The following is a 25,636-nucleotide window of genomic DNA, read 5'->3' on the forward strand; positions in this document are numbered from 1 at the left end:
GTCAATAAATCTTTAATAGGATCTATATGGAATGACAAGGTTAAAATTACTGTTTAAATGACCAGCAAACACACGGAGTATTTGGACCAAAGTTTAGCAGTTTTCAGTGTCTGTCTGTCTCATAAAGATGCGTGTGCATCAGTGAGCACTCAGTAGTGTCTGACTCTTTGTGACCCCATGGACTGTAGCCTGCCAGGCTCTTCTGTCCATGGGATTTCCCAGGCAAGAATAGTGGAGTGGGTTGCCATTCCCTTCTCCAGGATCTTCCTGACCCAGGCAGTGAACCCGCCTGCTCCTACTTGGCAGACAGGTTCTTTACCACTGAGCTACCAGGGAATCCCCTTGTAAAGACACTTCTCTCTAAATTCAGAAGATAAAGGAAATTGGAGACCTGATGTTTTGTGCGGTGGGAAGGATTGTCCAGGGCCATTTAGTGAAGTGGGCTTGCCTCCTTTTGGCATCATCAACATTAGAGCTTATTCATCTTGCTTTATTGAAATGTGGTTTCCATTGATTAGTAACTCCATATTTCCCCCTCACCCAGACCCTGGCAACCACTATTCTGCATTTTCATTCTATGAATTTAACTATTTTAGATACTTCCTGTAAGTGGAATTGCACAATATTTGTCTCTCTGATTCTTTATTTCACTTAGCATAATGCACTCAAGATTCATCCATTCTGTCGCATATTACAGAATTTCACTTTAAAGGCTGAATCATTTTCCATTATATGTATAGACATTTATATATTATAAATATTTCTATGACATTTTATTCATCCATTGATGGGCCATTGAGGTTGTCTCTACATCTTGGCTATCAAATCTGAATTTTCTAAGGGAACCACTAATAACACATCAGGTTCATTCTACAAATAAACAAACAAACAAAACAGTGACTCCATTTAGGCTCAACAGGAAAAGTTCATCCTCCTAAAACATCCCAGCTGCATCCCAGGAACTTAGGTATCTCTTGAGTACTCGATGCTAATTCAAAGATGGGTTAGTCATTCACTACTTTAATGTCAGAAAATTCACCATGTTGGTGAGCCTGGAGCTTGTCATACAAACCTTAATAAATGGAATTGGCTTTTTATATTGTGCTTCCTTCTTTATGTTTCTTTTCTTCTTTCTGGACAGTTTAATAAGCAAAAACATCACATTCAAAATCCAAATCCTAGCTCTATCATTTTCTAGTTGTGTGACTTTAAGCAAGTTATTTTATCCCTCTGAATCCCTTTCTCCTCCTATTTAAAATGATAAAAATAACATCAAAGAATTATTTAACAATTGCTTATTATTGTAGGTTTTATTCCATTTTAGCCTCTCTATAATTTTAAGAGATCGTTACTATTATTAGCCCACCTTAACTATGAGGAAATTGAGGTACAGAGAGGTTAAGGAATTTGCCAAGTACCTTATTCAATCTTCAGAGCAATTCAACAGTGTTAATACTATCCACGTCCTCACCCTAAAGATGTGGAAACCGAGCGCAGAGATGATTAATCTGCCATACTCACACAGTGAGGATGCGGCAAGGCCATGTAGTGGTACACTAGTGAAAGAAACGGATGCGTTCTCTACAGTTTTCTGAGTAAAGAGGTGATGTGTGCACTCAGATATGTGCCTACATGGAATGCAAAGTGTGAAACAGCACCTCAGTGTACGGCTCAGAAAGGACAACAGCTCTAAAATAGATAATCTGGTTTCATTCTGTTCCACTCATTATTAACTGATGACTTTGGTCAAATCGTTGACTCTCTAAGCCTTGGTTTCTTTAACTGAAACATGTTGCTAATAACATATACAGCAAAGTGATATAGTAGGCAGTGTATAGAAAAGATATGTACGACTGCCAATCACCATCCCTGAGCCCAACGGGTGTCTAACAAGGGCTCCTCTCTTCACTACCACTCCCTTCATCTCTCTATCAGCTCTAAAGGAGAAAAATCCCACATGCAAGCTCAAAATCAAGCACAGCTGTTTTTACTAGGCAGGCCAACCATGTACTGATGAACATGTTGTGCACTGCACAAAAGCACCCAGCCAAGGGAGCAAGGAGAGGTTGAAATGTAGCCCATTCCCTGTATGGAGAAAGGGCCCCATGATTCTTCACACAAAGTGTCTGAAAGTGTCAAACCTGTGCAGCTGTACCACCCATTCAACTTTAATTCTCTTCCTAGAAGTATTTGGGGAACCAGAGGAATTCTCCAAGGAAACTGGGTTTTTCTTCCACCAATTTAATAAATTTTGATGAAGTCAGGCTGCAAATACTAGAATGAATGGACCCTTGCAGCAATCCCTGGCACTCTAATCAAGTTTCTCTTTGTTGAATACAATTAAATGAGAAAAAGTATACCATAAGTCATGGATTTAGATAATTACAATGTTTATTTACATCTTACTAATTTCAGCATCACTATTTAAGTAATGTCCCAGCACAAAGGTAGGTGCCAGACATTCGTTAATCTTTCAAATAGGGGAAAAAAAAAAAAAAAGAATTGCTTTGCGTAATCTAGAAAGGAAGGCAGTAAAGCCAAGAAACTAACTTTTTTCAACATATACTAAGTGCTGGATTCTGGGAAATATCTTCCTGTACATAATTCTCAATATCAAAGCTACAAACATTTGTTTATAATATTTAAATGCTTCAAACTAGAGGTTCAGGATGGAGGAAGGAAACATTGACTTTTCATTTGTTACACTTCTGCAGTATTTTAATTCTTTCAATCACATGTGTTTTACTTTAATTATGCTTACAACCAGGTATGAATGACATTAATTCCATTTTATATACGAGGAAACCAAGAGTCAACAATATTAGATTATTTTTTACAAGGTCACACAGCTAGGAAACGATGGTACAAGTACTTGCCTTTGAAAATAATACTACCTTTGACCAAGGAACGAGAGGGGAGACAAATTCAAGGAATTCTTTCTTGGGACCTCAGTTTTCTCACTAATAAGGCACACTGGGTTGTCTGACAAGAAAAGCAAGGTAAGGTTAAGGTAAAAAATTTGAAGAAAGAAATTTTTTAAAATGGAACCACCAATGCAGGGCATAGGAGAGGAAGCTGACTAGGGCCAAGTAAATGGATTGCTCAGCAAAGATGAGGGCCTGCTAAGAATGGAACTCATAAATTTGTAATGGAGCCAATCAGCACAATTATATAATTTTTTCCCAGTAGTGCTGGGGAGTCCAGAATCAGTTAATTCAGGATTGGCCAGACTAATGTGGGTTTAAGCAAAAGCTTTAGAAGTCTTGAGGGGACTTGCAATTTAAAAGCAGATAAGACATGGAATCTGCCTTCCATCTCTTCTGAGAAAGCACTTAAAAGTAAGTATGATGAAAAAGGATCGAGCTTGCAAAAAGAAATGGAAAGAGTGACACCAGACTCAAGTGGATAAGCAAAGGGTCCTGTGAAATGAGCAGATATCACCTTGGAGAGAAGCCAGCCTACCCCATGGAATCTCTACAAAGCTATGAACCCAAATCCAACAGCAGCCAAAATCCAACCACAAAGCTGAAAACAATGGGACTCACTGGAGATCTGAGGGAAAAAAACTGAATCAGTGGGCCTTTCCATTCTCATATCCACATACCTGCATCCCCAATGCAGAGCTCTGAAATTCATCAAAAAGCTCTTCTTCAAAAGAAATAGGAAAACATTTTAAGAGTTAAGCTTCTACCTTAGATATAGACAACCCAGAATAAAATTCCCTCATTCTTGCATGAAAGGAGGTGGGGAAGAGAAGGGGACATATAACCTGAATGATGCTAGATGAGTCTTGTCAACCTGTAAAACCTAGAGTAAACAAACAGAAAAATTGACCTTTAAAATTAAATGATATGGAGAAGGAAATGGCAACCCACTCCAGTATTCTTGCCTGGAGAATCCCATGGACGGAGGAGCTTGGTGGGCTACAGTCCACGGGTCGCAAAGAGTCAGACACGACTGAGCAACTTCACTTTCACTTTGAATCACTTTGAAACTAATACAGCATTGTAAATCAATTATATTTCAATTTTTAAAAATTTGGATATAATGGGAATGTAGAAATTAAATAATAGATTGTTTTTTTTGTTCAGTCACTAAATCATGTCTGACTTTCTGAGATCCCATGAACTGCAGCACACCAGGCTTCCCTGTCCTTCACTGTCTCCCGGAGTTTGCTCAAACTCATGTCCATTGAGTCAGTGATGCCATCCAACCATCTCATCCTCTGTCACCCCTTTCTCCTCTTGACCTTAAATAATAGATATTGAATAGCAAAAGGTTGAACTCAGATTTATAAGTAGTTGATAATAATAGATTTCAGGAATGTTTTTGTTTTACATTAAAAAATGAAGCAAGCCATAGAATAAAAACAAATTTGTATGTAGAAATACCATTTACCCAGTAATAGATAGCCCATGAGGCCCACAGCATAATTATTAAAACAGTTACTAATTTCCAAAATAAAAAAAAAATTAAATGATAAAATATAAGTCAAAGAAACAAAGTTAAAAAATTGGAATTATATGAACAGAGAGATCTGAGAAGATATTACTCTTGTTAAAATAACATCAGGATGTTATGAAAAAGGAACACTCACAATACAACAATGAGAAAAATTATTCTCAAAATTTTAAGTTTACATAAAAAATAAAAATCAGCTTTGGAGAAATATCATAGAAAACAGCATATGAAATAGGAGAAAACAAATTAAACATACAGGCAACCAGTCTATAAGTTCCAACATCTGAATAATAGGTGCCCTGGAAAACATGGGAAAAATGAAGAGGAGAGAATGAGTTAAAGATATTGATGAAAATCTACCTGAGGTAAAAAAAAAAAAAGAAATTAAAAAGACATGTGTTAGATTAGAAGAGTTCCAAGAGTATCTAATACAATGAATGAACAAAGCCCTAGGCCAAGACATTCATGCATCCATTCACTCATTCATTCAACAAACACTGTTGCAGATGCATTTTTTTTTTTTAGTGAAAGTCACTCAGTCATGTCCAACTCTTTGCAACCCCATGGACTATAGATCCATGAAATTCTCCAGGCCAGAATACTGGAGTGGGTAGCCATTACCTTCTCAAGGGGATCTTCCCAACCCATGGATTGAACCTAGGACTCTAGCATTGTAGGCAGATTCTTTACCAGCTGAGCTACCAGGAAGCCCTGTTGTAGAATGAGGCTGCAAATGTTATGTAGGCAACTATCGTAACTGTCCTCAAGAAGCTAATATTTCAGAGAAAAAAAGACAACAGGAAAGCAAGTAAACAAGATAATTTCAGATAGTGGCAAGTGCTATGAGGAAACTAAAGAGAGGTGATATGATAAACGATAAGGGGGGAGTGAGCTCTTTAGATTGGACAGGAGGGGGAATGTCTCTCTGAGAAGGTGACATTCTCAAGGCAAAATTACAGGGCAGAGCATTCCTTATGAAATTTCAAAACACCTTGAATGCAAAATATCCTCAAAACTTCCAAACAAAAGCTGGTCACAGAGAGATGAGAACTTGGATTGAAATTTAATTTGTTAAGTATCTGCAGCATTAAATGACAGATAATAGGCACTTCCCTGGTGGTACAGTGGATAAGCATCCACCTGCCAAGGCAGGGGACATGGGTTCAGTCCTTGCGCTGGGAAGATTCCACATGCCAAGGGCAATTAAAGCACATGAGCAGCAAGTACTGGATCCATGCGCCCTAGAGCCTGTGCTCCACAACAAGAGAAGCCACCACAATGAGGAGCCTGTGCAACTCAACACAGCGTAGTCCCTGCTCACCGCAACTAGAGAAAGCCCACTTGCAGCAAAGACCCAGCGCAACTCAAAAATAAATGAATAAATAAAAACACTAGATGGCCAAACAATGGTTTAAAAGTTCTCAGAAAAACAAATATTTAACCTATAATTCTATACCCACTCTAACTACCATTTAAATGTGAAAGAATAATAAAGACATGTTAATAAACTTACGGATTGAGAAAGCTTTTCTTACCATGAACCCTTCCCTAGGAAGTTATCCAAGGACTTTTTTCTGGCAGAAAGAAGAGTTAACAAATAAATAACTACATAGACAACTACCAGTGGGTACAACTGAGATCTATGAAAGGAAGTTCATGGAAATAAGTTATGCAAAAGAGCATTCAGTCCAGCTGAAACAAGATTATGGAGAGTTTCTGGAAAAAGAAGGATTTAATGAACCAGAAAGTATAATTGAGAACTTATATATACGGGCAAGATAAAGGTCCTTAGTAGGAGAAAGAACAGGCCTTTGGAACTCAAAGACAAACAACACAAGAAATTCATGGTCCAAATATGATACAGTTTTGAGCAGATTCCCTTTCCTGACCTACTTAGCAGATGACTACTTCTTCCTCCATCCCTCTATTTTCTGAGGGAAATGAACCAGTCTCTGTACTTAAGAGCACCACATGAAGGAGCCCTTTGGTGAGATGCTAGGATCATGATAGAGGAATTCAATAAAATTCATTTGCAAAATGAACAGTAGGTCCTGGGCCCCATTCAGTCACCACCTCACCCTGAGCTCTAGAATGCCTAGCAGCTGGGCTTAAAACCCTGAACCCACCACAACACAGCCCCAGCCAAGAGACAGGAGTATCCTTCTCTTGAGGAGTTGAAGCACCTCAGAAGTAAGACTTCAGGTTCTGACAGCAAACACCACAGTGAAAATGCCAGCTGTCTCCCTGCATGTACCCTGTGGTGAGATCCACCAAACGACAAGCCCTACCTTCAGACACAGAGCCCTACTTCTCAGCCTTTTAAATTCACACTTTTTAATACTGAGAGAAAGCTCAGGCTGGCTTGAAATTTGAGGGAAACTTTCAACAGAAGGGAGATAGCAAAATAGAAAGCAAGCACTCAGAGGATACAGACAATTCAGGAAGGAAAAGAAACTCTAAATAATGTTGCAGAAATAAGAGAAGCTATCCCATCCATTGAAGCAAGAAGACTAGGAGTAGGGAACAAACATCAAGAGAGAACTTTGGAAACTAAAAACCACAATAGCTTTAAAAAAGAATTCAGCAGAAGGCTAGGAAAATAAAGTTGAAGAAATCTTTCCCAAAAAACAGGACCAAAATTAGATATAAAATAAGCTGTAAAGATTAAGAAAATGAGAGAATCAGTGAAGGAGGAATAAGAGAGGAAAAAAAAAACTGTGGGGGAGAAAATATCAACACTGAATTTTTTTAAAAAGTTAAAAATGGAAATGAAAAACATGATCTCCAGACATTTAAAGTTCATCAAGTGCTTAGAGCAATAAAAAAAAGAAAAAAGAAAAGAAAAAGATCCACCCCAAAGTGTATCATGGTGATATCTGGGAATACTGGAAATAAACAGAAACTTCCAGGAAGGAAAAGTAAGACACATACCAAGGACTGGGAAAAAGGAAGGCCAAAATTCCCACAACAGCATTAGAAATTAGACAACAATGGAATGAAAACTTTAAGATTTTTTAGTGAAAGTGATTTATCCAATCCAAAATTTTTTACCTAGCCAATTTGGTAATAAAACGTAATTTTTTTTAAAAAGGCTATTTCATGAAAAATCTCAAAAAGTAACCACCTTTACAGGCTTCCTATAGCCACTGGAAGATGTGCTCTAATAAAATGAGGGAGTAAGACAAAAGAGAGACCTTCACAGATCCCAAAAAACCAAGGATCAGTACAGAGAGAGGCATCTAGGATTCCCAGGTGAAAGTGGGGCAGCAGTCCCAGAGAAATCCCATACAAATGACTCCAAGGGGTGGGGGACTGTATTCCTGAGTTCATCAGATGGGCAAAAAGTAACATTGAGATTTCTTGAGTCTTCAGAGGATATGGGAAGCTAGATTCAAATTCAAAGAAAACAAAGGAAATGAAAATAAAGTGATGATTTAATTCCAGGAAACTCACTGCTGTACAAAAGAGGAAATCTAATCATGATACAGTGCTTGAACCTCAGCTGCTAACAATACTGTCATGCTCATACCATGAAAATATCAAAAAAGAATTTGAGAGCAACTTGGGAAGAAAACGCTAAACTTCTCATTTACCAAGACAGGAAGTAAAAAATAATGTCTCAGTTTGCTTAATTTATACAGTATGCTTTAAAAATACAGAGGTAAATACCAGAAGAGATAGCTAAAAAGAATTTTAAATTATCATCCATGGGAAGCAAGGTTAATCAGGAGACTGATGGGTTTTTCTTACAAATTTTAAAAATTCTATTTATGTTTGCTAATTGCAGTAAAAATAATTTGATGGAAATTATTCTTAATGTATTAGTGATGACTAATAACCATAGCTAACTTATCTCTGAGCACTTATTCTGTGCCAGAAGACCTGAGAGCTTTATACATGTTTCTTGTGTAATCCTTGCCTGTGATCATTAAGTCAACAGACCAAATGTTTGGGTCCCTGAAAAACACATGTGTTGAAAATTAATGCTCCATGTTGATGGTATTTGGAGTTGAGATCTTTGGGAGGTGATTCAGTCATGAGGGTGGGGCTCTTACGAGTGGAATTAGTAAGAGCCTTATAAAAAGGACCCTCAGGAGAAGCCTCACCCCCTCCACCATGTGAGGACACAGCAAAAGACAGCCATTGATGATCCAAGAAGCAGGCCCTCACAAGACATGGAATCTACTAGCACCTTGATCTTGGACTTCCCAGCTCTGGAACTGTGAAAAATAAGTTCCTCTTGTTTCTAAGTCACCTAATCTATGGTGTTCACTTACCGCAGCCTGAACAGGTGTGTATACCTTGGTTTTGCCATCTGTAAAATCAGGATGATAACAGTATCTACCTAATTAGTGCCGCTGGTGAGGATAGATGAGTTAATATACAGAAAGCAGTTAGAAGAATGCCTGTCATGTAACAGTGTTAACATAAGGGTTAGCTATGCATTGACCATCATCAACATGATTACTCACACAGAAAGATCTCCAACCTATATTGTTACATTAAAAAAAATTAAGCCCAGAAAAGTATGTATAGGGTGCTACTTTTTGGATATAAATCAGGGAACACTGAAAAGACACATTCACACTTTCTTGTATAAGGAATATCCTTGAAATGATACACAAGAAATGAATTAAAGTGGCTCCCTGGTTTGTCTTTGGGGAGAAGTGGGATAGAGGACTTGAGGTACATTGTATTTTCACTGAACTTTGTTTTGAAATTATGTGAATGTATTACCTATTCAAATCTTTACATTAAAGAAAAAGAACAGTTTTCATTAAGTCAACAAGCCTTTCTTCCTCATGGACTGTGATCCAAATGCAATGGGAGATATGCCCAGGGTCCAAACAGACACACATAACTGAGAGACCGTGGTCTCTGCCCATCGAGGGTGCAGCACTGCCAGGACAGAGACAGAGACACAGTGAACCCTGTGCAAAGGAAGGGCACAAGGCGGACCCGGGGATCCAAGCAGCGCTGGGTTTTGCAACTGAATCACAACCAGGATGAGAGGAGACACTTTCCAAGTGTCTTACCCTGTCGTGTAGGGGATGTTTATGCCCCCTTCCAAGACACTTACCCTGTCGTGTAGGGGATGTTTATGCCCCCTAGATTGATACTTTCACATCCAACAATAAACAGGGTTGAAAAGCACAGTAAAGACACACCACTGCAGATCATTGCTAGTTTTGCAGATTCTCTTGCACCAAGCTTCAATTTTTTTATAATGTAGCCTCCCAGGACAATGCCAACACCGGCACTAGGGACAATGATGACGCCTGGAGAGAAGAAGGGAAGCACAGAATTAATTTGAAGTAATGTACACAATTTTGTTTTCTAAGTATTCTGTTTCTACTTACTTATTAGTGCTAAGGCAAAGAATTTTTTAAAATACTGTAATCAATAAATCTTCAATGTTTGTGATTTTATAGTACAGTTTACTTTCAACAAAGAATTATATCTAGAATGTTCAAAACTTAACAAAGACATAAAAAGAAAGGCAAGCAAGTGAGCAAAACTTAAATGGCTCTTCACTAAGAAGGAAATTCTGCTGACCCATTAAGATATAAAGATGCTCATCCTCTTTCTCAGAGGGAAATACAAATTAAAGCCACAACGAAAGAATATGCCACTAAACCATACTGGTAAAAATTGAAAAGTCTGACAATACCATATATAGGGATAAGATACAGAGCAATGGGCATGCTCTGCATGGCTGGTGGGATATAAATTGTGACAGATACTTTGCAAGACAGTTTGGCATTATCTGGTGAAGATGCACACACCCTGCGACAGGCAAGTCCATTCCTAGACCTATACCCTGAAGAAACTCATGCACACAGGGACCAAAAGAAGTTTACAAGATATCTAAGCACCACAGTAGCTCCAAACTGGAAATAAGCCTAACGTCCATTAATAAATACACTGCATGGAGTAAATTCATGTACTGAAATGCTGCTTTACAATAATAAAAATTAAGGCATGTAATTACATACCATTGCAATGAAGTAAAACACAACAAAAAACAAAGCCTACCTGTATTTGTATAAAAAGTTCAAAAACAGGTAAAACGAAATGTTGGTTTAGAAATGAATATACAGGAAGCACAACTATGAAGAAAAGCCAGGAAGTAAAAACTGCTGTAACAGCCAAGATGGTAGGGGGATGGATGGGATCCAGATTGGATACAGGAGCTCCTGGAGAACTGAAGATGCTCCTTCCCATGACCTGGGTAGTCGTTGCACAAGGGTTCACTTTATGATTATTCATTATATCTAAGGGGTTTTTTGAAGGATAGTCAATTCACAACATGATAATTTCAAGGCTAGAGCAATGTAATTCAGTTACATGTGTATATAGAGATGGAGAAGGAAATGGCAACCCACTCCAGTATTCTTGCCTGAAAAATCCCTTGGAAAGAGGAACCTGTTAGGCTACAGTTCATGGAGAGATATAGATATATAGATTCTTTTTCATATTCTTTCCCATCATGGTTTATTACAGGATTTTTAATATGGTTCCCCCTATGCTACATAGTAGGATCTTGTTGTTTATCTACTTTATATATACTAGTGCATATATGTTAATCCCAACCTCTTCATCTCTCTTCAACTCTTTACCCTTTGGTAGCCATAAATCTGTTTGCTGTGTCTGTGAGTCTCTTTCTGTTTTGTACATAAGCTCATTTGATTCATATTTTTTTTTTGGCTGCACCAGGCAGCATGCAGGAACTTACTTCCCAGACCAGGGACTGAACTCATGCTCCCTGCAGTGGGAGGACAAAACCCTAATCACTGGACTGCCAGGGAACTCCCTGTATCATATTTTAGACTCCACATATAAGTTATTTAAGGTTTGATTAAAGCATTTCTGGGTCCATTAGATTTCACAGTTTAAAAAAAAACTAAAAAATTAGTTATATTGTTTGCCCCATGAAACTTTTAATCTAAAAAAGAAACAAACAAAGCAAATTACAGTATGATAGCCTGGTAACCCACTCCAGTATTCTTGCCTGGAGAATCCCATGGACAGAGAGCCTGGCAGGCTACAGTCCACACGATTGCAAAAGATTTGGACACGACTGAAGCAAGTGAGGGCAAGCAGGCACAAGATAATTATACCAAGAGCAGGGAGAAAACAGGGGAAGAAGCACCTGAGTCTTCCCTGGGAGAAAGCAGGGAGGACTTCACAGAAGTGGCAGTATTTGAGCTGACACCCAGCAGATGAGACAGAATCTGCCAGCACAAAGAGAATATGCTAAGGAAATATGTGCAAAGGGGCATGCTGCTGCTGCTGCTGCTAAGTCGCTTCAGTTGTGTCCGACTCTGTGCGACCCCAGAGACAGCAGCCCACCAGGCTCCCCCGTCCCTGGGATTCTCCAGGCAAGAACACTGGAGTGGGTTGCCACCTCCTTCTCCAATGCATGAAAGTGAAAAGCGAAAGTGAAGTCTCTCAGTCGTGTCCGACTCTTAGCGACTCCATGGACTGCAGCCTACCAGGCTCCTCCGCCCATGGGATTTTCCAGGCAAGAACACTGGAGTGGGTTGCCACCTCAGAGCAGAATTGCGGATTCAGAGTTCTAGTTATGGGACTGTGGAATGCAAGCTACTGGGGCGAGGCAGGGCCTGGGCAAGAGACCAAGCCCACATGGGTAAAGCCAAGCGAGACCACGAAGGATCATGGAGAGGAGCTCAGGGTGTATCTCTAGGCAATGGGAAGCCACCGAGGAATTCTGAGCCAGGGTTAGAGAGGATGGGAGGTGTGTGCAACAAAGATCACTGCTGCTGGAAGATGCAGTCAACATCAGACACTTGGTCAGGAGCAAACTGCTAAGGTCCACGCTAGCCATGGTCAGGACCCACACTGACAATCACAAGCTGCAGAGGGAGCGGGGACACACAGAATGTGGCAAGGATCCAGAATACAAGGAGAAAAGGCATGGAGGAGCGCAGCTCAAAAGCCCCATGGTAGACATGCCAAGTGTGACGGGCCCACGGACAAGCAGGGAGAAACACCTCACACAGTGGTCCCTGTGCTGGGAGCCCAGGAAGAGCCGGTCCGGGGCATTTAGAACTGGCGGCAGAATCCATGGCATTTATGGGATGTTCCAAAAAGAGCATCTTCCTCTGTTCTACTGACTGAATAAAGTCGAAGGAGCAGAGGAAGACGAAGCCTAAAAGGAGATCTCATTAAGAGCAATTTAAGGGCGCCATGAAGGCAGAAGCCAGGCTGCAATGGGTTAAACCTTCAGTCATGAGGATTTAAAGACTGGAATTCAAATCTTTGTAGAATTCAGACTCTAAAGGGAAAAGGGGCATGGGTTTAGAGTTAGTGAGGCCCTGAATATTCATTGCAAGGACTGATGCTGAAGCTGAAGCTCCAATAATTTGGTCACCTGATGCAAACAGCCAACTCATTGGAAAAGACACTGATGCTGAGAAAGATTGACGGCAGGAGGACAAGAGGGCCACAGAGGATGAGATGGTTGGATGACATCACCAACTCAGTGGACCCGAGTTTGAGCAAGCTTCGGGAGATGGCGAAGGACAGGGAAGCCTGGTATGCTGCTAGTCTATGGGGTCACAAAGAGCAGCTGAACAACAAGGCAGAGCTGGGGCTTGGGGAATTTTGCTTGTTTGTTTACACATGCAGGGGACTTAAGCATAGTTATACGCTCACAAAGAGATTAAAAAGACTGGAGCCTATTATACAGAGTGAAGTAAGCCAGAAAGAAAAACACCAATACAGTATACTAACGCATATATATGGAATTTAGAAAGATGGTAATGATAACCCTGTATGCGAGACAGCAAAAGAGACACAGATGTAAAGAACAGTCTTTTGGACTCTGTGGGAGAGGGAGAGGGTGGGATGATTTGGGAGAATCACTGAACCATGTATAATATCGTATAAGAAACGAATCACCAGTCTAGGTTCGTTGCAGGATACAGGATGCTTGGGGCTGGTGCACTGGGATGACCCAGAGGGATGGTACGGGGAGGAAGGTGGGAGGTGGGTTCAGGATAGGGGACACGTGTACACCCGTGGCGGATTCATGTTGAATTGTATGGCAAAACCAATACAATATTGTAAAGTAATTAGCCTCCAATTAAAATAAATTTTTAAAAAAAGAAATGGAAGATTGAACAGGGAGGGAAAAGGTTATCTAATGCTAAGACAAGGTCTGTGAGAAGGAGAATATAGAATTAAAAGCACAAATGATCAGATTAGCCCTTGGGAAAAAGACACGCCTGCAACTAAGCTTGGAATCACATTTGGGAAGGGTGAGGGTAGGTGATACATCAGTGGGTGGGTGATAGCTCCTCAAAAAGTAGTTTTTCTGGTGCTGTTGTTATTTTGGAAACATCATACAACACATGTTATAATAAAACAACATACAGAAATACAAAGAACTGAAACCCCACAGCTTACATTCTGGCATAGTTCACTCCATCTTTTTTTTAATGTTATTTTCCCCATCAAGAATTGATAACAGAAACTTCCCTGGAGGCTAAGACTCTGCACTCCCAATGCAGGGGGCCCAGGTTCAATCCCTGGTCAGGGAACTAGATCCCAAATGCGGCAACCAAGAGCTGGTGCAGCCAAATAAATAAACACTGAAAAAAGAATTTTTTTAATAAAAAGAATTGATAATATGTGTAGATTCTTTATGATGTTGTTGTTCAGTTCCTCAGTCGTGCCTGATCTCTGCGATCCCAAGGACTGCAACACTCCAGGCTTCCCTGTCCTTCACCATCTCCAGGAGTTTGCTCAAACTCACATCCATTGAATCAGTGATGCCATCCAATCATCTCGTCCTCTGTTGTCCCCTTTTCTTCCAGCCTTCAATCTTTCCCAGGATCATCAGGGTCTTTTTCAATGAGTCAGCTTTATAGATTCTTTATCTATACAAATATACATATATTGGGAAGAGCTATGGAGAACTTTGCTGCTGCTGCTACTGCTAAGTCGCTTCAGTTGTGTCCGACTCTGTGCGACCCCATAGACGGTAGCCACCAGGCTCCCCCATCCCTGGGATTCTCCAGGCAAAAACACTGGAATGGGTTGCATTTCCTTCTCCAATGCATGAAAGTGAAAAGTGAAAGTGAAGTCGCTCAGTCATGTCAGACTCTTCGCGACCCCATGGACTGCAGCCCACCAGGCTCCTCCGTCCCTGGGATTCTCCAGGCAAGAACACTGGAGTGGGTTGCCATTTCCTTCTCCAATGGAACTTTTAAATATAGCCAAAGGTTGGAATAACCACTGTGGGAAAGAGTGCGCTAAATAAGAATATGTACTTGGCTTTGCAAGTGGAGAATACTGTGGGTCCAAGTGATACTATATTTCAGAAGTCTGCAGCTGCATCGATGTTCATGCTTTGGGGGGGTGGGGTGGAGTAGTAATAGATTAATCTAAAGTCTGAGCTTCGCATAGGTTGGCAGGAAAACAAAAATCGTGTTCATCTTGTAATCCTCACCACAGTCCTGACTTTATAAAACTAATAATGGCTGTTTTGCAGATGAGGAAGTGACTGGCCCAACAGTGCACACACAGGGGAAGAAGAGACAGATGGAAACCGAGGTTTCTGCCTCCCAGCCCAGCCCATCCTGTACATCACCACAGCTGCTGCTCAGAACCAGCGGTACCTGGAATCTTGTAAGTAACCTGACTAGAGCTCTGAGTTGCTCAACAAACTTTGCTCCTTATTAAAGAACAGTAAAAATTACATCTACATGAACAAAAGGCTTTACCTTTGGAGTGCATCTGTCCATTAATAAAATTACCATTTTAGCTGAGCAATGTTTATCTTTATAGATACCATGCTAGACCCCAGGATAGCAACAAAACAAATCCCCACACTAACAGCTGAGTCATAATTTAAAGTGAAAGTCACTCAGTCGTGTCCGACATTTTGTGACCCCATGGACTGACTATCAGTTCAGTTCAGTTGCTCTGAAATGTCCAACTCTTTGCGACCCCATGAATTGCAGCACGCCAGGCCTCCCTGTCCATCACCAACTCCCAGAGTTTACCCAAGCTCATGTCCATTGAGTAGGTGATGCCATCCAGCCATCTCATCCTCTGTCATCCCTTTCTTCTCCTGCCCTGAATTCCTCCCAGCATCAGAGTCTTTTCCAATGAGTCAACTCTTCGCATGAGGTGGCCAAAGTATTGGAGTTTCAGCTGCAGCATCAGTCCTTCCAATGAACACCCAGGACTGATCTCCTTTAGAATGGACTGGATGGATCACCTTGCAGTCCAAGGGACTCTCAAGAGTCTTCTCCAACACCACAGTTCAAAGGCATCAATTCTTCGGCACTCACCTTTCTTCACAGTCCAAGTCTCACATCCATACATGACCACTGGAAAAACCATAGCCTTGACTAGATGGACCTTTGTTGGCAAAGTAATGTCTCTGCTTTTCAATACGCTGTCTAGGTTGGTCATAACTTTCCTTCCAAGGAGTAAGCGTCTTTTAATTTCATGACTGCAATCACCATCTGCAGTGATTTTGGAGCCCAAAAAAATAAAGTCTGACACTGTTTCTACTGTTTCCCCATCTATTTCCCATGAAGTGATGGGACAAGATGCCATGATCTTCGTTTTCTGAATGTTGAGCTTTAAGCCAACTTCTTCACTCTCCTCTTTCACTTTCATCAAGAGGCTTTTGAGTTCCTCTTCACTTTCTGCCGTAAGGGTGGTGTCATCCGCATATCTGAGGTTATTGATATTTCTCCCAGCAATCTTGATTCCAGCTTGTGCTTCCTCCAGCCCAGCATTTCTCATGATGTACTCTGCATATAAGTTAAATAAACAGGGTGACAATATACAGCCTTGACGTATTCCTTTTCCTATTTGGAACCAGTCTGTTATTCCATGTCCACTTCTAACTGTCGCTTCCTGACCTGCATATAGGTTTCTCAAGAGGCAGGTCAGATGGTGTGGTATTCCCATCTCTCTCAGAATTTTCCACAGTTTATGTGGTCCACACTGTCAAAGGCTTTGGAGTAGTCAATAAAGCAGAAATAGATGTTTTTCTGGAACTCTCTTGCTTTTTCCATGATCCAGCAGATGTTGGCAATTTGATCTCTGGTTCCTCTGCCTTTTCTAAAACCAGCTTGAACATCTGGAAGTTCACAGTTCATGTACTGCTGAAGCCTGGCTTGGAGAATTTTGAGCATTACTTTACTAGCGTGTGAGATGAGTGCAATTGTGCAGTAGTTTGAGCATTCTTTGGCATTGCCTTTCTTTGGGATTGGAATGAAAACTCACCTTTTCCAGTCCTGTGGCCACTGCTGAGTTTTCCAAATTTGCTGGCATATTGAGTGCAGCACTTTCACAGCATCATCTTTCAGGATTTGAAACAGCTCAACTGGAATGCCATCACCTCCACTAGCTTTGTTTGTAGTGAGGCTTTCTAAGGCCCACTTGGCTTCACATTCCAGGATGTCTGGCTCTAGGTGAGTGATCACACCACCGTGATTATCTTGGTCGTGAAGATCTTTTTTGTACAGTTCTTCTGTGTATTCTTGCCACCTCTTAATATCTTCTGCTTCTGTAAGGTCCATACCATTTCTGTCCTTTATCGAGCCCATCTTTGCATGAAATGTTCCCTTGGTATCTCTAATTTTCTTGAAGAGATCTCTAGTCTTTCCCATTCTGTTGTTTTCCTCTATTTCTTTGCATTGATCCCTGAGGAAGGCTTTCTTATCTCTTCTTGCTATTCTTTGGAACTCTGCATTCAGATGCTTATATCTTTCCTTTTCTCCTTTGCTTTTCACTTCTCTTCTTTTCACAGCTATTTGTAAGGCCTCCCCATGACAGCCATTTATACAGTCCATGGAATTCTCTAGGCCAGAATACTGGAGTGGGTAGCCTTTCCCTTCTCCAGGGGATCTTCCCAACCCAGGGATCAAACCCAAGTCTCCTGCATTGCAGGCAGATTCTTTACCAACTGAGCTGCATAATTTAAAAGCAGTATTATTTGTTTTCCTGTGCATCCTAATTAGTATTCGGGGGTGTTTTTTAGTAATCAGTTCTTTAAAACAGAAACTTTGTCATTAGCCAGTATGAGGTCTCATCAAACACAGTGAAGATCTATTAAAGTTTCCTTCTAATGTCCCCATTCTCTAAATCTCACTGAATTACCAAAATGGAAAGATTCTGACCATGCATTGGGGCAAATGTGAACAACGGTCAGAACTCCAGCTTGAGTAAGGGACCCAAATATTTTGGTGTTGGCATTTTAGGCAAATGGAATGAGTAGGGACAATTTCGTGCTGTTTGCGGGGTGGGGTGGAGGATGAGGGGAACAATAGAGCCTTCTCAGGGACCCTTCTCCAAGTCCCCGGCTCCCTGCAACCCAGCTTTAGTGGTTTGGGGTAAGCCTGTGGGACGCACAAAGCACTGAGGGGCTGAGAGTCAGGCTCTCCATCCACCACCTTGCTGCCACCTAAGCCTCCCCAACTTCACCACTGCCTTTGAAAGGGGAGAGGGAAATGAGTATAGAAGATGGACTCTCCAGGAAGAAGCGGCCCTCCTGCCGCTAGCCCTCAGCTCAGATTCTCCTCACTAGCTGGTGCTTTCCTGACCTTCCCTGTGTCCACAGACCCAAGCGCCCTTCCTTACGCCTCCCACCTCTGAGCCTCTGCTTCTGATCCAGCCCCTCCTCCAGCCACTCCCAGACGTTTCTGTCACCCTCGAATTTCTGCTCCTCGCGCCCTCTAGGGGTCAAGATGCAGGGAGGGCGGGGCTACAAGGTGGGGGAAAGGCATCAGCGGAGGGGTAGAGGGAGGACAGAGCAGCGGGGAATGATGGGAAAGCCTGGACCAAGCCAGGGGCCCAGTCCAAGGCACAGGTGCGAGGGTGGAGGCCAATGCGATCCCAAATATCAGAGACAATTCCAGGTGAGAGTGTGGGCCATGAAGATCCAAGTTCAGATCTCAGTTATGCCACCTACAAGCTGTCTGCCCTTTGGCAAGTTTCTGAATATTCAGGACCTTGGATTTTCCTTGTCTGGAAAATGTGGGTAAGAATAGTTTCTTCTTGGTAGGTTGTTAGGATTACCATAGCAAGTGCTTGAAACAGTGTCTGATCCATAGTGTACACCTAATAAATGTCAGCAATTGACACAATTCCATCATTATTGCTGTTGTTGTTGTTGTTTAGTCGCTAAGTTGTGTCCAACTCTTTGTGACTCCATGGACTGTAGCCAACCAGGCGCCTCTGTCCATGGGGATTCTCCAGGCAAGAATACTACAGTGGGTTGCCATATCCTTCTCCTGGAGATCTTCCCAACCTAGGAATTGAACCCCAGACGCCTGCTGCATCTCCTTCATCGCAGGGGGGTCCTTTACCTTAGAGCCACCAGAGAAGATACATCATTATTATTATCTGCCTACTATTAATGAACTTAACATTTGCACTAATAAACACATTGGAATTATAACCGGGCAAATTTCCATATGCTATTCAATCTATAGGACTGAATTTAAACTTAAAACTCATAATGGTCTAACATAAACCTGTATGTGTTCTTTTATATATAAACCTTTGCTTGATATTTAGCTACTCTGTTCTCTTAAACACAGAAACGTCTGTTAGCTTTTGAGCTACTGTGTGTATATGTGTGTGTACTCAGTCATGTCCTCTTTGTGTCTCCTGCATTGGCAGGCAAATTCTTTACCACTAGCACCACCTGCAAAGCCCAGTATGTATATGTGCATGTATATGTGTGTGTGTGTGCATGCTAACTCATTTCACTCATGTCCGACTCTTTGCGACCCTATGGACTGTAGCCCTCCAGGCTCCTCTAACCATGGGATCCTCGAGGCAAGAATACTGGAGTAGGTTGCCATGCCCTCCTCCAGGAGATTTTCCTGACCCAAGGATCAAACCTGAGTCTCTTACATCTCCTGCTTTGGGAGGAGGGTTCTTTTCCACTAGCGCCACCTGGGAAGCCCCACTGTGTTTATAGATCTGAATCTAAAGATCTAACCACTGCAAAGTAGTGACCAGAGGGCCCTGCTTGGTTCATAAAAGGTCTGCGCACATTCTACCGCTTTCCAGTAGGAAATCTTTTAGCCACTTATTTATCCAAGCAGATTGATACGTTAATTATCCTGCTTCCTTTCTCTTATTTCCAGCATGATACCATAACAGTCAATTTTGAAGTCTTTACTCTAGATCACAATATTGCTTGCCCTTATAAAATGTGCCTGGATGGAGTCAAAAGGTCTTTATGAAAATGATATTCAGAGAATTACCAAATATTAAAGCTACTGATGGATTTTTTGTCTTCACTCCAATTTTTGTCACCATGTAGACATTATCTGTATTGCAAATACACCCATAAAATATGTTTAAGCTTATGCATCATTTGGAACAAGAAAATCTTGAGTTAGAAGAGAGGAGGGCAAAATCAGATGACCCACTTATCATATAGTATCTTGAAAAACGGTACAGATGAACCTATTTATGGGGCAGGAATAGAGATGCAGACAGTAAGGACATGGGGACACAGGGTGGGAAAGAGAGGGCAGGACAAATTGGGAAGTACCACTGACCATACGTAAAGTAGATAGCTAGTGGGGAGCTGCTGTGTACAGTGGGAAGCTGAGCACAGGGAGCTCAGCTCAGTGCTCTGTGATGACCTAGAGGGGTGGGAGGTGGGGGAGGCAGGAGGGAGGCTCGAGAAGGAGGGGATGGTATGTCTAACTGATTCACTTTGCTGTGCAGCAGAAAGTAACACAACACTGTAAAGCAATTATACTTCAAATTAAAAAAAAACTTTTAAGAATGCTTTAGGTTCGGGGAACTGCAATCGTGATACTATTGCTATTGTGAAAAATCATAATTTGCTTTCTCAGGACCCAGTGTTCACCCTCAAGATAAGACCTGCCAGCATCTGTTGGGTTTAATTCTCTCTTTTCTGCTAGACTGAAAGGTTCCTGTGCACGGCAGGGACTCTATCTTTGTTATCTTCATAACTTTCTAGCAATTTCCAAGGCCTGGAAAATGCACAGGTTGAATAATTTGGTAATTTCTAATTTATTACATAAAGTCTTCAAATGACACTCATTTTTGCTTTCAATGATTCCTTGAAATAGGCCACATCTTGTTTTACAAACAGGAAATCTCAGATTTCATTTGGGAGCTAAAATAACTTGCTAAAATCAGTTTAAAGCTGGCAGGCACAAAATATCTAGACTGAGAAAATCTCACTGTTAACAAAATTCTGAGTTGGGCGTTTGTAGCAAAAGTTCAACTGCCAAATCACCACAGGTGACGAGTGCAGACTGTCAGTAACCCTCTAGCCTCTTCCACGGTGAGATCACAAAGGTGCAGACTGTGCCACTGAAGTGGATCGTAAGTATAGACAGAGCCTCAGAATTTGCGTCTTGCACATTAAAAGTTTCTTTAAATAAGTTGAAAAGTGTGTGGCTTGCAAACCTAAGACTATGAATCATTACAAAATATCACCATGAGCCATTATGGTTTCCAGGTTTTGCTGTTGTCTTTGGGGAAGTGGCGGGGAGGGGGGCAGAGGAGAAAGTGGGGTGAGATCTAGAAAAGAAGGAAGTACGATTCACTCTCATTCACTCTCTCTTTCTCTTTCCCTCTTTCACTTCTCTTTCTGCACACATGCACACCACACACACAGACACACACATACTGATGTTGGCCATGTGCCAGATACTGTGATACCTACTCTTTGGATAGAATTTCATCTAATTCTCAAAACTGTGTGGATTTTGAGTTGCTCTGAAAGCAGAATGTATCTGACAATCAACAGTATCTCTACCTTGTGTCATGTGCATGTCTGTTCAGTCATGTCTGACTCTTTGCAACCCCAGGGACCGTAGCCCACCAGGCTCCTCTGTCCAAAGAATTTTCCAGGTAAGAATACTGGAGTGCATTGTTTCAGGGGATCCTCCTGACCCAGGGATCAAACCCACATCTCTTGTATCTTCTGCTTTGGCAGGTGGGTTCTTTACCAGCTAAGCCACAGGGGAAGTCTCACCTTGTGAGTCATAGTCTAATTATTAATAGAAGCATTTGTCTTTCATAGTAACTCAGAATCATGGAGCATCTTACAAAGAATGGCATCTTAGGTTGGAAGGAATATAGTAGATTCTTTCCACATCACAGGTAAGGAAGCATCCAGTGAGTGACACAGCAGGGTAAAAAAAGTCATATTTATTTAATGTTTCCAAAGACTGTGTTTCTAATCTTATGATACAAAATAAATGTTTTCCTATCAACCAAGCCTAATTATTTTACCCATTTTTTAAGCTTCCACTTTCTCTTGCAAATATTTTCTTATAGGAAATAAATACCAATTATTGTCAAACGGAAGAAGAAGATGAGAATAATTTTCAAGCTCAAGCCTTGAAGCTAGCAAATTTTAAACGGTCTGAGACTAGACCACATGGTAAGCATACATTGCCATAAGCTACACATATGCCCACAAAGTATCAAAAAAAAAACACAAAATAACTTTCGCTTTAATATTTTTCAATATCATCCTTGTGAAAAAAAATCTCAGAAATTCCTTCACAGGACCCCCGTGGTGGCCCAGTTTTTTAACTAAAACCTGTCTGCCAATGCAGGGGACATAGGTTCAATCCCTGCTACAGGAAGATCCCACGTGCCACGGGGTGGCTAAGCCCATGCGCCACCACACTCTAGAGCTTCAGAGTTGAAACTACTGAAGCCCAAACACCTAGAGCCTGTGCTCTGCAACAAGAGAACCCACCGCAACGCAAGAAGCCTGTGCAGCACACCTAGAAAATAGCCCCTGCTTGCCATAACTAGACAAAGTCTCTGTGCAGCAATAAGGACCCAGTGCAGCCATTAATTAATTGAAAAGAAATCCTTTCACAAACTATGAACAAGGCTGCATCACTAGAATTCATCAGTAATGCCTTTTTTTTTTTTTTGATAATTCGGTGGCTGTTTTAAGACAGAAACCAAACTCTTTCTTTCAGTCCATACTATTTCGTAGCATAACATCAAGTCACATTGTAAAGGGTGTTCGACTGGATTAGGAGAATCAGCCCACGTGTGATGACATGAACAGCATGTATCAATGAAAGCTACTGGCACCTGGAGAGAAAGGATATAGGAATTCTTGTAGGAATTCTCCTGAAGAAGGTAACCTGGCAGGGCAGCAAGCCTCGAACAGGGTTGCTGCAGACAGCCCGTCTCCATTCCAGGTGTCAGCAACAGAGCTCTCAGGCCACAGATTCCTCTGTCAAGGACCTGTGATGGCCACAGTGGGGCTCAGATGGGACCATCTGCAGCTCACCAACCGAGAATGCTCTGAAATCTCACGTGGCCTTGCTGAAATGATTAATAAAGGCTTACCAAGGAATGGCACACCTCTGAAAACTTAGCCCCCATCACGTCAGCATGGAGATAGCAAACCAAGCTCATACTCAGCCTCCACCAGGGATAAATAGGTCTCTTTCAACCACAATCACACTCTCTTCAATTCTGCCAACTCAGGGAAATACCATAAAGCTGGAGAGAAATACGAGAACCCCAATCTCGGGGATCCAAGGTCTTGGGAGCACTGAAGGAAAGGTAATAAATAGGGACATTCAATAGAAGAAACAAGCCCATTTTTCATTTCAGGTTTCTGCAAAGCTCTGACTGAAATAATATATAAAATGAAACGCCACGCTGGGTCGTGAAAGGGATTCAAAAATCAAATCAAATAAATATTTCATCCTGTATGGCTTAAAAAGCTAAGAAAGTTTTCTGCATCCAGGCAATAATACCAGAGGGCAAAAATAACTTGATGGAATGCAAAACATCAGAGGGCTTACTTCCGTTTTTCACTGGCAAGCTTCAGGTGAAATAGCAAAAGCGTTAAACAAGTTATTGCAAAACAAGGGTGTACATTCTGTAAGGGCAATTTCACAGGAGACTAGGATCTTATGAACTTTTTCAGTGATCAAAAGAAGCCTCAAAGGAAGACCTCGGTATTAAGTTACTAGACTCAGTTTCCGTTTAGAGAAGCAAAGCCTACAGATGTGGGCCGGTGCCAAATGCAAATCCCTCTCTGGAGGCCCTGTGGGTGAGGTTCATTTTCTGTCAGCAGTTTTCAGCGTCTCCCCTGTCCATTGTTGTTCAAGTCCAGAAGCTCTTCAGCCTTCCCGTCAAGAGAGTTGGTGGTTATTATACCCATGAATTGCTGAGCCACAAAACCTGGCAAAGATATCCTTCCCCTGGGAGAAGTAAACGGATTTTTCAAACTCTATTTATCCAAAATATTTTTGAGACAAACTTCTACACACCTACTTGTTAGAATGCTTTTTGCCACACAACGGCCAAGTGAAAATCTAGCTCATTAAAAACCACATTAATTCTGCAAAGGAACGAGCAGGACCAGTTTTGTTTAGCTGCTAAGTCGTGTCTGGCTCTTTTTCGACCCCATGGACTGGAGCCTACCAAGCTCCTCTGTCCATGGAATTTTCCAGGCAATAATACTGGAGGGGGTTGCCATTTCCTTCTCCAGGGGATCTTCCTGACCCAGGGAAGGAACCCACATCTCCCGCATTAACAGGCAGATTCTTTACCACTGAGCCACCAGGGAAGCCCAAAGAGGACTGAAGAGGCCATTTAATAAAGATCATCAACTCAGTAATCTAAATGCTCTGCTTTTCATTCTTTCTGTTATATTGACAGCTTCATTGAGCTATAATTCACATACCATACAACTCACCTAGTTAAATAACTGTACCATTCAATGTTCTTTAGTATATTCACAGAGACATGCAACCACAATCATTTTTAGAACATGTTCGTGACCCCAGAAAGAAACCCTGAACCCATTAGCCATCATGCTCATTTCCTCCCACGTCCCTTCCTCAGCCCTAGACAACCACTAAATTTGCCTGTTCTAGACCTTTCATGTAAATGGAGTCATAAAATACATCTGGCTGGCTTCTATCACTTAGCATGATGCTTACAAGGTTTGTGCATGCTATAGGATGTGTCAGTACTTCATTCTTATTTATGGCCAAATAATAATCCTTTGTACTAAGAAACTCCATTTGATTTATCCATGCATCAGTTGATGGACATTTGAAGTTGTTTCTATTTTGGGATACTACGCATAATGTTGCTATGAACATTCATGTGCAAGTTTTTATGTGGACATATGTTTTCATTTCTCTTGGATGTGTGCCCAGAGATGAAATTTCTGGATCACATAGTAATTCAATGCTTGAGGAAGTGCCAAACTGCTTCCCTAAACAGCTGCATCATTTGACTTTCCTACTGCCAGTGTGTTGTTTCCAACTGCTCCACATCTTCACCAGCATTTATTTCCACAAATAATATTTGATTACAGACATTCAGATGGGTACAAAGTGGTATCTCATTGCAATTTTGATTTGTATTTCCCTGATAACTAATAAGATTGAGCATCTGTTCATGTGGCCATTTGTACATCTTTGGAGAAATATCAATTCAGATCCTTTGTCCATTTTTAACTGCCTTATTTTTCTTTTTATCACTGAATTTTAAGAATTCTATGTAAGGGCTTCCCTGGTAGCTCAGCTGGTAAATAATCCGCTTGCAATGCACCCCGGTTAGATTCCTGGGTAAGAAAGATCCCCTGGAGAAGGGATAGGCTACCCACTCCAGTATTCATGAGTTTCCCTGGTGGCTCAGACGGTAAAGAGTTGGCCTGCAATGGGGGAGACCTGAGTTCGATCCCTGAGTTGAGAAGATCCCCTGGAGGAGGGCATGGCAACTCACTCCATTATTCTTGCCTGGAGAATCCCCACGGACAGAGGAGCCGGGAGGACTACAGTCCATGGAGTCACAAAGAGTCGGACACAACTGAGTGACTAAGCACACAGACATATGAGGGACACAAGTACTTTATCAGATATATGTTTTCCAAATACCTTCTCCCATCCTGTGGGTTGTTTTCTAACTTTTTTGGTGGTGTTTTTGACATAGAAAGGTTTTTAACTTTGATAAAATCTGGAAATTCCTTGGTGGTCCAGTAGTTAGAACTCCGTGCTTTCACGGCTGAGTAACTGGTTCAATCCCTAGTCAAGGAACTAATATCATGCAAGCCACAGGGCATGGCCAAAATTTTCTTTTAATTAGATAAAATTCAATTTTGGTTACATTATCTAGTTCAAAAATCACA

The 25,636-nt window shown here is 41.4% G+C and overlaps 1 protein-coding gene across 1 annotated transcript in view; it reads right to left on the minus strand.

Annotated features, from left to right (window-relative positions):
• Positions 1 to 25,636, minus strand: part of SLCO5A1 (solute carrier organic anion transporter family member 5A1) — a 142,625-nt gene that overhangs the window by 17,929 nt on the left and 99,060 nt on the right. Inside the window, exon 5 of the mRNA XM_052651859.1 lies at positions 9,542 to 9,740. Within this exon, the coding sequence (XP_052507819.1) occupies positions 9,542 to 9,740 (199 nt within the window). The remainder of the gene's footprint in view (positions 1 to 9,541; positions 9,741 to 25,636) is intronic.

Source organism: Budorcas taxicolor, chromosome 14 (genome assembly GCF_023091745.1).
Source record: "Budorcas taxicolor isolate Tak-1 chromosome 14, Takin1.1, whole genome shotgun sequence".
NCBI lineage: Eukaryota > Metazoa > Chordata > Mammalia > Artiodactyla > Bovidae > Budorcas > Budorcas taxicolor.